The sequence below is a fragment of the Mercenaria mercenaria genome, unplaced genomic scaffold (genome assembly GCF_021730395.1).
Source record: "Mercenaria mercenaria strain notata unplaced genomic scaffold, MADL_Memer_1 contig_644, whole genome shotgun sequence".
Classification (NCBI taxonomy): domain Eukaryota; kingdom Metazoa; phylum Mollusca; class Bivalvia; order Venerida; family Veneridae; genus Mercenaria; species Mercenaria mercenaria.
In genome coordinates this window covers 25,821-38,780 of record NW_026463531.1, presented here as the reverse complement: position 1 = coordinate 38,780, position 12,960 = coordinate 25,821, and the positions used below count along the sequence as shown (strand labels likewise).

General features: G+C 36.6%; 2 protein-coding genes across 2 annotated transcripts; both read left to right on the top strand.

Annotated features, from left to right (window-relative positions):
- The first annotated feature begins 352 nt into the window (after positions 1-352).
- Positions 353-4,778, top strand: LOC128554687 (uncharacterized). Its single transcript, XM_053535997.1, has 2 exons — positions 353-4,506; positions 4,698-4,778. Exon 1 carries the CDS (start codon positions 367-369, stop codon positions 2,254-2,256), a length of 1,890 nt encoding a protein of 629 aa, XP_053391972.1. The 5' UTR covers positions 353-366; the 3' UTR covers positions 2,257-4,506; positions 4,698-4,778.
- Positions 2,982-3,815, top strand: LOC128554688 (uncharacterized). The gene has a single exon (XM_053535998.1). It carries the CDS (start codon positions 2,982-2,984, stop codon positions 3,813-3,815), a length of 834 nt encoding a protein of 277 aa, XP_053391973.1.
- Positions 4,779-12,960: the final 8,182 nt, after the last annotated feature.

The following is a 12,960-nucleotide window of genomic DNA, read 5'->3' as shown; positions in this document are numbered from 1 at the left end:
TCCCCCTACTTGCGTTTCAGGACCTGAAATGCCAGATGTCAGTGTCAAGTCTGGAACAACATTCCTTAATAACTGCGGTGCTGAGAGTAAATGTTCAGCTATTGTCCCTGTCTATGTATCACACTCCAGCGATCCGGACCATGAAAATCTGGTATATGCGTTATTGGACTCTCAGTCAGATACGTCCTTTGTCCTTCGCGACACCTGTTCTGCTCTTGGTTTATCAGGCACACCAGTGAAGTTGTCCCTCTCCACAATGTATGCTGAAGATAAGGTGGTTGCAGTGAGAAGGTTAATGGTTTGGTTGTTCGTGGCATTGACAGTCGTCAAAGAATACTTCTACCTCCTGCCTACACTAGAGACATTATGCCAGCGAACAGGGCTCATATCCCAACTCCTAATGTTGCAAATTCATGGCCACATTTGACACAGATCGCGACAAAGCTTATGCCCTTAAACGCTTGTGAAGTAGGATTGTTGATAGGGTATAACTGCCCCCAAGCATTGATGCCAAAAGAAATTATTCCACCAGATGGACAATGTCCATTTGGCCAGAGAACAGACTTGGGTTGGTCAATCGTTGGTATTGTCAGTCAAGGTTACGTTGAAGCTGATGCCGTCGGTCTCAGTCATCGTATCGTCGCATATGAAGTTCCTTCCGTCCGTGCGTTACCTGAAAACTATTGCGTTAAGTCTGTCTTGTTTTCAGTAAGAACTTCTGTGAAAGAGATCATTAGCAGTGATGTTTTGAACTTGCTTGAACGTGACTTTCGCGACAGTCCGGAAACCAATTTGTCCTACTCCCAAGAAGACTTGCAGTTTCTTTCAATTCTAGAAGATGGCATTGCATACAAACAGGGTCATTACGAAATGCCATTGCCGTTTAGAAGCCCAAGTCCAGTTCTTCCTAACAACCGAGCTCTAGCACTTAGCCGCCTAAGGCACCTTCAGAGACGGTTACAAACCAACGAGAGATTTCGATACCATTATAGTCAGTTCATGGAAGACCTCATGGTCAAGGGTCATGCAGAGAAGGTCGTAGACACCCCATCTCATAATGGTACGATTTGGTATATCCCACATCATGGTGTGTACAATGTTCACAAACCAGACAAGATTCGAGTTGTATTTGATTGTAGTTCAGTTTATCAAGGTCATAGTCTCAACCAGCACTTGCTCCAAGGCCCGGACCTGACAAATAAGCTAGTTGGTGTTATATGTCGATTTAGAAAGGAGCCGGTCGCTATCTTATGTGATATAGAGCAGATGTTTTATCAGTTTAAGGTTTCAAGTGAATGCCGAGACTACCTTAGGTTTTTGTGGTGGGATTCGAATGATTATTCCCAGGAGCCAGTTGATTTTCGCATGACAGTGCATCTTTTTGGTGCAACATCCTCACCAGGCTGTGCCAATTTTGGTTTAAAAAGGATTGCGCTTGATAATGAGGGATTGTTTGGTAGTGCTGCTGCTGATTTCATTCAGAGTGATTTTTATGTTGATGACGGTGTGAAGTCTCTGGCAACAGTTCGCGAAGCCATCAGCCTTATAGAAGCCATAAAGTCCATGTGCAGTAAGGGTGGCCTAAGACTCCATAAATTTGTTTCAAACAAGAAAGAGGTTATACAGTCTCTTGCCCCAGAAGATAGAGCCAAGGACTTGGTAAACATTGATCTAGTTCGTGACAAATTGCCCATAGAGAGGGCATTGGGTGTGTCATGGTGTATAGAATCTGACACCTTTCAATTCCACATAGCTCTTAAAGATCGTCCCCTCACCAGACGTGGTATCTTGTCTTCAGTAAGTTGTCTTTATGATCCATTGGGTCTTATTGCGCCGGTAATACTTCTGGGTAAGCAAATACTGCAGCAGATGTGTGCCAGCAAGGCTGGATGGGATGATCCTTTGCCAGAACAGTTGCATGCAAAATGGCAACGGTGGTGGCAAGGTCTCCACAGTCTTGCTAGTCTGAAAATTAATAGGTGTGTGAACCCTGAAAGCTTTGGTGAAGTATCACGAGTAGAATTGCACCATTTCTCAGATGCGAGTTCTGTTGGATACGGTCAGTGTTCCTACATCCGTTTGGTAAATCATGAGAATACGGTTCACTGTGCTTTGTTAATGGGGAAATCAAGGGTGATACCTCTTAAACCCATAACCATTCCCAGATTAGAACTGGTTGCTGCTGTGCTTTCAGTAAAAATAGGGAATTTGTTGCAGCAAGAGTTGCGATATGAAGACATTACCCATGTATATTGAACGGACAGTAAGGTCGTAATAGGCTACATCTCTAACGAAGCTCGTCGGTTCCATGTATTTGTAGCCAACAGAGTACAGCAGATTCGGGACCATACTCAGTCGTCGCAATGGCATTATATTGGCACTGAAGTGAATACCGCAGATATTGCTTCAAGAGGGCTTTACGCAAATGAATTAGTAGGTAACGAACTTTGGTTCAAAGGCCCCTCATTTCTGTGGGAACAGAATTTGACGTTGAATGAGAACGAAAACACAACTCTTGACACTGACGATCCTGAGATTAAGAAGACCCAAAGTTTCCTAGTAAGTGAAGCAAAATCATGTCAGTCGTTACCATCTCTCTTAGAACGTCTTCATTATTTTTCTGACTGGCTGCGTGCAAAACGAGCTATCGCAAATTGTCTGCGGCTAAAGGCCAAACTACTCAAAAGGCCTATTACAGGGTCTACTGCTAACCATGACATATCATTACCCATTTCTCCACAACAGCCCCTTAGTGTTGAGGAATTGCGCCAGTCTGAACTGATTATATGTAAGATTGCTCAGAGGGCTAGTTTAAGGAGGAAATTGACCAACTTGAGTCGCATGGTATAGATAATGCCCCATTAAGTAGGCAAGAAGTTACAGTACGTCATCGACTTCTGAAGTCCAGTTCTCAGTTGAGTCGTTTAGATCCCTTTTTGGATTGTGGTGGTTTTATAAGAGTTGGTGGGCGTCTTCAAAACATGAATGGCTCTAGTTCATTCAAACATCCCATTGTGTTGCCCAATAAAGGCCATATAACAGATTTAATTGTTCGACACTTTCATGAAAGGTGTTTGCACCAAGGTCGTGGTATGACCACAAATGAGATCCGTCAGAACGGATTCTGGATAATTGGTTGCAGTGGTGTTGTTTCTTCTATGCTCTCTAAATGTCGCGTTTGCAGAAAACTTCGCGCAGTATCACAATATCAAAAAATGTCCGACTTACCTGAAGAAAGATTAGAACCTTCTCCGCCATTTAGCTACTGTGCTGTGGACCTATTAGGACCATTTATCATCAAAGAAGGTTTAAAGGAATTGAAAAGATATGAGGTTTTGTTCACATGTATGGCTTGTCGAGCGGTCCATGTTGAAACTGTTAATTCGCTAGAGACTGATTCTTTCATCAACTGTTTACGTAGGTTTATCTCGTTGCGTGGTCCAATCAGACAGCTTAGATCCGAAAAAGGGACCAACTTTGTTGGCACTGAGAACGAGTTTAATCAAGAGGTCCTTAATTTAGACAATGATAGAATTCAGAAATTTCTTCTCGAACAAGATTGTGACTTCTTTCCGTTCAAAATGAATGTGCCCACAGCAAGTCATATGGGTGGCGTTTGGGAACGCCAAATCAGGTCAGTTCGCTCCGTTTTGATGTATCTTTTAGAAAGCCATGGTTCACAACTTGATGACGAAAGTTTAAGAACATTCCTACATGAGGCTTCTGCCATAATCAATTGCAGGCCGCTCACAGTTGAAAACATACACGATCCACATTCCACTACACCTTTAACTCCCAACCTCTTACCTACCTAAAAATCAAAGGTCATTCTTCCGCCGCCAGGAAACTTCCAAAGAGAAGACTTGTATTGTCGTAAACGTTGGCGCAGAACACAGTATTTGGTAGATCAGTTTTGGTCTCGTTGGAAGCTTGAATTTTTGCAGAATCTTCAGGTAAGAAATAAATGGCAATTTCCAAAGCGCAACATGTGTACAGGAGATATTGTAATCCTCAAGGAGGATAGTAAGCCTCGGAATCAATGGAGGTTAGCTAGGATAGTTGAAACCGTGAAGGATCAAGATGGTCTGGTAAGGAAAACACGAATTGCTTTGGCGGATTCATCGCTTGATAGTAAAGGTAAGCGAGTAAATGCTGTAACCTATCTGGACAGACCTATTCACAAGTTGATCCTGCTACACGAGACCGAGGAATCCCCGTCGGAGAGCCTGAATGCAGAGATGATTTAATTTAATATAATGTATTTTGAAGGCACAATTAATTTTATAACATTAACTTTGTAAATTACTTATCATAATTTAAGGGAGCCATGTGACTGTCGCTTACGATATTAACTAGGTACGAATCAGTTCTAGAACGAAACGTAGATTGTGATAGCCATTAGTAACCTCCCTTTTTACTTTACGCGCCATTACGAATACGTTTAAGATACGCTTAACATTTGTGTCAAATCGTTCGTTCGTGGACACATTATTCAGGCCCAAAGAGGTTGGTATTGATGCAAATTAGTACATTTAAATGTTTTACTTAACTCTTTCGGCTGTATTTGGCATTTGACTGATATTTGTATTGTTTCCAAACGTTCGAATAGATTTGTCACATAATTTCACGATGCAGTATTTTCTTTGTGTTCAGATTTAAGACCCTTAAGGTAATATTTCGTACTTATTTCTTTGCAGTTTCGACGTAGAATGTTAGAGTCTGTAGACTTGTAAAAGACAGATTGTACACAAAGGCAGAAATTAAACATTTAAAGCATTCTTCAGTTGATTCGTTTGGGCCAATTTTGTCAGTTCGTTTAACGTACCGTCACACAAACTTTGACCTTGTTATTGACCTAGTGACCTACTTTCACTTTTTTGAAGCTACAGATTTCTCAAGCCACAGCTTTCAAATTTGGACCTTTTGCACAGTGTTTTGTACCGATATGAAATTTGACCTTGAAATTGATCTAGTGACCTACTTTCACATTTCTCAAGCCGCAGCTTTCAAATTTGGACCATATGCAGTGTTTTGTACTGATATGAAATTTGACCTTGATTTTGACCTTGAGCTAGTCTTGAAATTTGGAACATTCAAAAATGGCTCAGTGGTGGGGGCCAAGATCACTCTGTGATCTCTTGTAAGGTTAATAGGTTAAAGGTCAGGGTCAGATTGAACCAGAACGGTAGAACTTTTGTTTAGAGTGAGCATATAATTTCTGTTCCTTATGCAATTACTGATTGCATCAAGGGGGGCATTTTGTGTTCGACGAGCTCTTGTTAAGTTAGAAGACGCGATAGAAATAAAATTGGAAAAATGGGGATTACCCAAAGTTTTATACAAGTTTCGGTTATTGAGCTGTTTATACAATGTTTATTGTATATCCTTAGGACGACCATTATACAATCTCGCCAGGTATGCGTAAGTCTTTGACAACACAGAATATGGAGTCAGAGCTTTTCCGGAAGTATTAAAAATGAAGGTAAACAGGCTAAGTCGCATTTGCATTGGTCTATAGTCAGGGGCCACGCGCAGGGGTCACCCCTTCTAAATGTATACACGTAGGCTTTTTTTTTCTTTTTTGCTAATGGGGTTGGTGGTGCAATTTTCAGCATTTTCTAACGATTTAAAAATACCTGGATGTCAGCTTTTCCTCTACGAAAAAACTATTTGATCTCGGAATAAACACAAATCCCACAGGGGTCCGTGACGGAGCAAGGGTATATGGAGATTTTTGGAACTTCGTCAAATCGTTCAAAAAATCCTATTTGATGTTGTCTGAAAGAGTCGGTATATGCCTCGGATGCAAAGTGATATGATAAATGTACAAAGTGAATAATTAGACAGCAATGACAAAACAAACAAATACACCGCTTTGGAACTATCAGTTGCAAAGCAAACAACTACATCGTGTGTCACCGCCTTGGAACTGTCAGACCAACAAATACATAGTGTGTCAACTTCTAGGAACTGGCAATGACAAAAACACCATTGGAAATTGAAGGGGTCCCTGCAAAAAGGTACCTATCTCCATTTCGCAAAAATGTTGGGAAATCGCATATTTGTAAAATTTCGGTGAAATGTGATATTTCCCAAAATTATTGCAGCTATAGATTGTATACTATTTAAATAGTCATATTACACAGTTTCGTGTATATTGCTCTATTTATATCAATTTTATAACAAAATCTTGTTTATGTCGTTTATGTTTATGCAACAAGGGATCTAACTCAAAAAAGTTAAGCAACAAAGGTTCTAAGTCCGTAGAGTTAGGACCATTGTTGCATTTAAACAATGATTTGCGAATCATTTTTGCCTACATTTATCAATGAAATATATTAATTTCACATACCTGATGACTTTTGAAACTACTGATATAGTCTATTTACATTAGTCTTATGATCTTTTCATTATCAGAAACAGCCATCAAAACCCTGTACTCTCTGATATTTACTCGTTGTGGAGTTAGACCCAATGTTGCATACATGAAATAGCATTTTGTTTCAGTTTTAAGCAGCAGAATACGCTGGTGGGGGAGCTAATCAGATGCGGAATGTTCTTTTTTATACAACAATATCCTAACTCAATTTTGACCAAAAATCGAGATAGGTACCTTATTGCACGGACCCCTTCAATTGTGACTTAGTTTTTGGTGCGAGATTAACTTCAATCTTACCCCTACCATGTTCCAAATTCACATTACAACAATGTAAAGAAAATTTATCCTGCACCTGATGCATCCCTAATACTTACAATATTTGTATAATATATTTGAACAAGTTTGAAATATAAATGATTAAATTGACCACATCCGTGACCTGCTATAAGAAGCGACAGACTCGCCTATGGCATGTCAAACGTTGCTAAATTATATATGTATGTTATTATTATTGTATGTTTGTTATTGTTATTCAATGTCGTGTCATTCATATTCTAAAATTGCTATTGTTATTGTATATGTCGTCATTCTTATGGTATGTTCGATATTCTTATGGTAAAAGTCATTATTGTTATTCTATATTTCGTTATTCTTATTGTATCTTTGGTATTGTTATTCAATGTCGTGTCATTCATATTCTAAGTGTTACCATTGTTATTCTATATGTCGTTATTCTTATTGTATGTTCGATATTCTTATTGTAAAAGACGTTATTGATGTTATATATTCATTATTGTTTTTGTAAGCTTGATATTCTTATTGTATGTGCGATTTCCCGCGATATAAATAGCACAGCAACGCTATACAAATACAATCACATAACACAGTATAAGAATGGCACGTTTTGTAAATAGAATCGTCAGATATTGAACAACAATGATGACTTCTACCATAGGAATATCGACAATACAATAAGAATAACGACATATACAATAACAATGGTAATACTTAGAATATGAATGACACGACATTGAATAACAATATCAAAGATACAATAAGAATAACGAAAGATACAATAATAATAATGACGTTTACCATAAGAATATCGAACATACAATAAGAATAACGACATATAGAATAACAATGGTAAGACTCAGAATATGAATGACACGACATTGAATAACAATATCAAAGATACAATAAGAATAACGAAATATAGAATAACAATAATGACTTTTAGAATATGAATGACAAGACATTGAATAACAATAACAAACATACAATAATAATAACATCCATTTATAATTTAGCAACGTTTGACATGCCATACTCGCCCACACTCTGAGAGACATGTTATTTTAACCATGACGAGAATTGACCTATATTTAAACCATATATCAATAAAAGCAGCCTGTCGCTTCTGACTATTGACAATAAATAACAAATACTGATTGAATGGGATAAGGCCGTGACTTTTATTATTATAATATTGTTACAGAAATTAATGAAATATCATGGCATATTGTACGAGATGGAAATTTCGTGAAAAATGAAAAGCTTGAAATGATAGATTTCAAGCCAAAATGCATAGAAACAAAATAGGCAGGTGCCCCTAAAGTGACATGTTACACACTTTTTTTCCACTTAGGTAATGTGAGACTTTTTTTATTTCGTTTAAACGAAATCATTTCGTTAAAACGAAATAACTATTTCATTTAAACGAAATCATTTCGTTTAAACGAAATAAGTTTAAACGAAATCATTTCGTTTGAACGAAATAACTATTTCGTTTTAACGAAATAACTAATTCGTTTAAACGAAATGATTTCGTTTAAACGAAATCATTTCGTTTTAACGAAATAACATTTCGTATAAACGAAATGATTTCGTTTAAACGAATTAGTTATTTCGTTTAAACGAAATGATTTCGTTTAAACGAAATAGTTATTTCGTTTGAACGAAATGATTTCGTTTAAACTTAATTTGTTTAAACGAAATGATTTGGTTTAAACGAAATGATTTCGTTTAAACGAAATAGTTATTTCGTTAAAATGAAATGATTTCGTTTAAACGAAATAAAAAAAGTCTCACATTACCTAAGTGGAAAAAAGTGTGTAACATGTCACTTTATGGGCACCGTAGCAACGCTATGATGCTGAAGTTCTATTTGTGATAAGCACACATGTACTAGAGAATGGAGGGGAAAGAATGCATTGTGCTAGCAAATGCAGCTACCGAAAATCCGAGGCCAAGAAAAAATGTTCAACGAATTCTCAACATCTTTATAATGGATTTTGCTCTGATTGCCTAAGTATGCTGGAAAATGTGTATACAATATGCTATACCGAAATGCACAAAGTGTGTTGAGGGCCACCAAATACTAGTATTTTATGAAATAAAATTTGCCCATAAAAAGGTACATTGAATGATATTTTTAATTACTGAATAGCCACGTGCAAACATTCATTTCTTTGATATATTCTGGATCTTCCGGATCTTCTGGATTATTTACTTTCAAAGATGTCAATGTAAGTTATATTCAGCACTATTTGATATTATTTCTCTTGATTTTACCTAATCAACACTATATAGTAGTTACTTTTCCCTCGCAAAGTTGTTGGATTTAATCCAAATATATCAGGCGGTAGTCTTTATAAGACATGTACTAGTACTTTATAATACAGCCATTATTCAAGTTTGTAATTACGTATATTTGAATAGATCAGAAATTTTACTTAATAGTTGTTTTTGCTTACCCTACTAGCAAAGTTTCCATTTAATTTCACCAGTTCAAGGTGAAAGAACTCCGAGGTCATGCCAGCCTGCCACTCCAGTGTATATTTAGATTTAGCAAAGTCTCTAATGCAATCCGCCAAATGGTTCGACAGTGCTCTCATGCTGCCCTTCTATTCTTAGTGTACAGTTTGAATTGACAGTGCTTCTTCCCTGGCTCCAGTCTAATAATATATATCGACAGCACAACGCCAATGACAAGAGGATGTAGAAGCTGCATGCATAAGCAACTAAATAGAATAAAAAAAACTATTTTGTTCGGTTTAATGTCGCGAAATCAAATCTTTAAATAAAAGAAATACTATACAGTTTTTTATTATTGATGAATGATTCGTTATTACTATAATGACATAAAGCGTACAACCCTAGATCTGGCACTGTGAACGAAAATAGTTAGTTAGATGGGTGCAGTAAGATATCATACAGACACAGTATTCAAGAATCATTGTTATTGCAATTTCTTACGACTAAGCCATTGGCAGTATAATACGAAATATTTCTTACGTAAAACATACATACACAGGAAGCATCTAGCACCGAATACGCAAAGTCGCATTTCGAAAGCAAAATTTGTATGACAAATGCCGTTCAAATCAGTTTGATCAGTTTACCTCCATAAACAAACTGTTTTACAAAAGCCACAGAAAAACAGTTCAACAACAAGCGTTAACACAGATATTACGGACACAAACGAATATACGAATGTATAGCCAGTATCACATACGGTAGAACAAAACGGACCAATAACAACGTTCAATAACATCGAAATTTTATCTTCCGTTTCTACAAAAACAACCATCAAAACAGTTTTTTTCTTTCTTTTTTTTTTGATAACAAGCGTTAAAACAGATAATTTGATCACTAAACGATTAGATGGCAGAGCAAAACAGACCAAAGACAACGGTTTAATAACATATAGCTTTTATCTGACTACTTACCTTCAGGTATTGCTACCAAATAACATATTGTAACTACTTTACCAAATAACAGCATAAACTTTTATTGTCCACCTGTATGTTTTCTTTACCCATCGCCCAATAAATTTCCTTTCAATACCTGATAAGAAATAAAGCAAAGCAAAATATTGTACTGATGTATACTGATAAAAAAGTGACACAATCTAACACGTAATGCATGATTGATTTTTTAAACTATTTCCAGTTTCGGAAGGTCAGCATAGTACTGCTGTAATTATTTCCCAATGTACAGTAAAATGCATATACTAATAACCATCATCATAACCACCACCGCCATCATCATTATCATCACCATATTTTACTTTTGCGTTTAAAGGTATGATTAATAGCACAACGTCGCTATCAAAATCATCATCATGAGGATACCATCAAAATTACATATATAGAACAATTAGTAAATAACCACGATATTATATTTCTTAAACTAGGGATGCTTTTGAGAAAAGCGTATGTCTCCAACGACTGCCTTATCAGACTTTTCAGTACTTTGATTATAATGGACTGCCTTATCAGACTTTTAGTTCTTTGATTATTAAAACAAGTTTCAAGGGCCAAAATTCCGAAGTGCCTGAGCCGATTTGGCAAGTTATCGAACTTTGCCGAGGTCTTATGGTCAAACACATTTTGTTCTAGTTTGGGGAAGATTGTTACGCTTTCCAGCTTTCCAAGTATTCAACTGCTATTGGCAACAACCATCGAAAGATGCGTTCAATCGGCATTCATTCCTGAATTTGTAATCATTTTTTAATGGAAATAACCGATGATTATTGGACATAAATAAATAAATAACACATGGAAATATTTAAAATAACATTGTATCCATAAGCTTTATAGGCCAATTATTGTAACTTCTCATTCATCTTTAATTTAATGAAATATGCTTTAAATGAAAAAGACAATATGTTCAAAAACTTACCTGCATTTTTCTTACATCCTCCTCTCTGTGGCAACATTTCTGGTAAACGCCAGCTCTTCAAACATGTAATGAACGCATTTTTGTACACGAAGTGTCGACTTGTCTGCTTAGTTATTTGTGAAGGAATAAACCGGTTTGAAATATAAAATAATTAAGGTTCATTCTATCGGAAAAATAGTGGGTCTAAATAATTAAGATTGGTGGGTTTGTTACCGGACAAAAGTCATAAAATGTATACACCAATAGATTCGTCTTGGAACGAAGTATACGACTAGATAATCAAACTACGACTACGACTCTTTCATAAGTCGTACGACGACGAATTTGATAACAAAATTGGTCATGTTTTTTCAAAATCAAGGGTTGCTTCAAAATACATGCGGAGTCCATTTAAAATGTATTAATAGACAGACAAGACATGTATCTAGTTCTGCCACCTTTAAAATTACCCAAATTTTTCTAAAAGGCTGACAATTTACGATTAAAAATATACTTTAAAATGCTTCAGACGATTGTTTTCATCGTGTTTTGTTGCCCATGACGGACTACTTTTTTGTTACTATAAATACAAATATTGCACGGTGGAAACGTGCTCGATTCCCGCCAAATTTTAATAAAGGATAGTTCTTCACCCCGTTTCCCTAAAGGGAGAGTTCTTTATCCCGATTATCATTCTCGGCAGTTTTTATAGATCCAATAACAATTCTAACAGTTACTAGTACAGTCAAAAAGTATTCGAAGAATAATCAATTTTTTTTTTCAAAATATTCTACAACCTGAAATGAAATCTAGAATATCTGATTCATTGAACTATCCAACATTTTTTCAAACGGTCTACTTAATATGGTAAAAGCGTTATCGTTCCAAACTTTGTAAAAAAAATTCTTACATCCATAACGTTTTTTTTTTTAATCTGACTACCTCAGGGGCGGGTACAGTTTTTGGGTTTGTAAGAGGGGGCGTAAAATATTTGAAGATAGAGCAAATGGGGGGGTCCGGGGCATGATTCCCCAGAAAAATATGAAAATAATGGATCCATTTGGTGCTTTCTGGGCGTTCGGGGTACTTATTTGTTATGACAAGGACGGTTTTGTGGACAAAATCAACACAAATAACATGCTAATTTAGTCACGTCTTATGAATTGTCAGACTTATTCTTGCGCGAGTATCTCGGAATTTCTTAGCCGTTCGTTTTTTGAGGATTTTCATGGAGAGGGTTTACCTAGGACTAAAATAAAAAGGTTTTTTGGAGCTCATGCAAACTGTCAGATTTTAAATGTGCCAGCATAGCGAGCGAGAAAAAAAAATGCATTTTTCCCTCAATAAAACAAAACAAAAACAAAAAATAACAAAAAAAAAAAAACCAAGTAAGACAAATTACCTGTGAGAAAGAGATACATTTTTTATGTTTAACCCAGAACAGAAAACAAATTAAGTTTTCGAGCGTAGCAAGCGAGAAAAAATAGCATATTTTTCAGCCGGAACAAAAGATTAATCATTAGGGGCGAGCGTAGCGAGCGAGAAAAAAAATGCGTATTTCAATTCTTCGGGTCAGAATAAAAGACAAATTATGTATCAAAGCGTAGCGAGCGAGAAAAAATGTATATTTTGCAATTATTTTACCCAGAACATAAGACAAATTACCTATGCTCCGGCGACTTTAGGGGCGGGAGCGCCCCGGTAACCCCCTCCCCCCACGACCTCCGCTATGAATCCACTAATGGTAATACTTCAGTCTGTACGCAGAAATGATTACTGTACAAAATTCATAACCATTTGAACTATTTATTCAAACTTGATGGAGTTTTGTTGTACAAAAACGGCTTTCGTTTTGGGGAGTTTAAGTATGCCTGCATCTTAAGCCTGACAATAAAAACAACTTCATAATCTCTGCC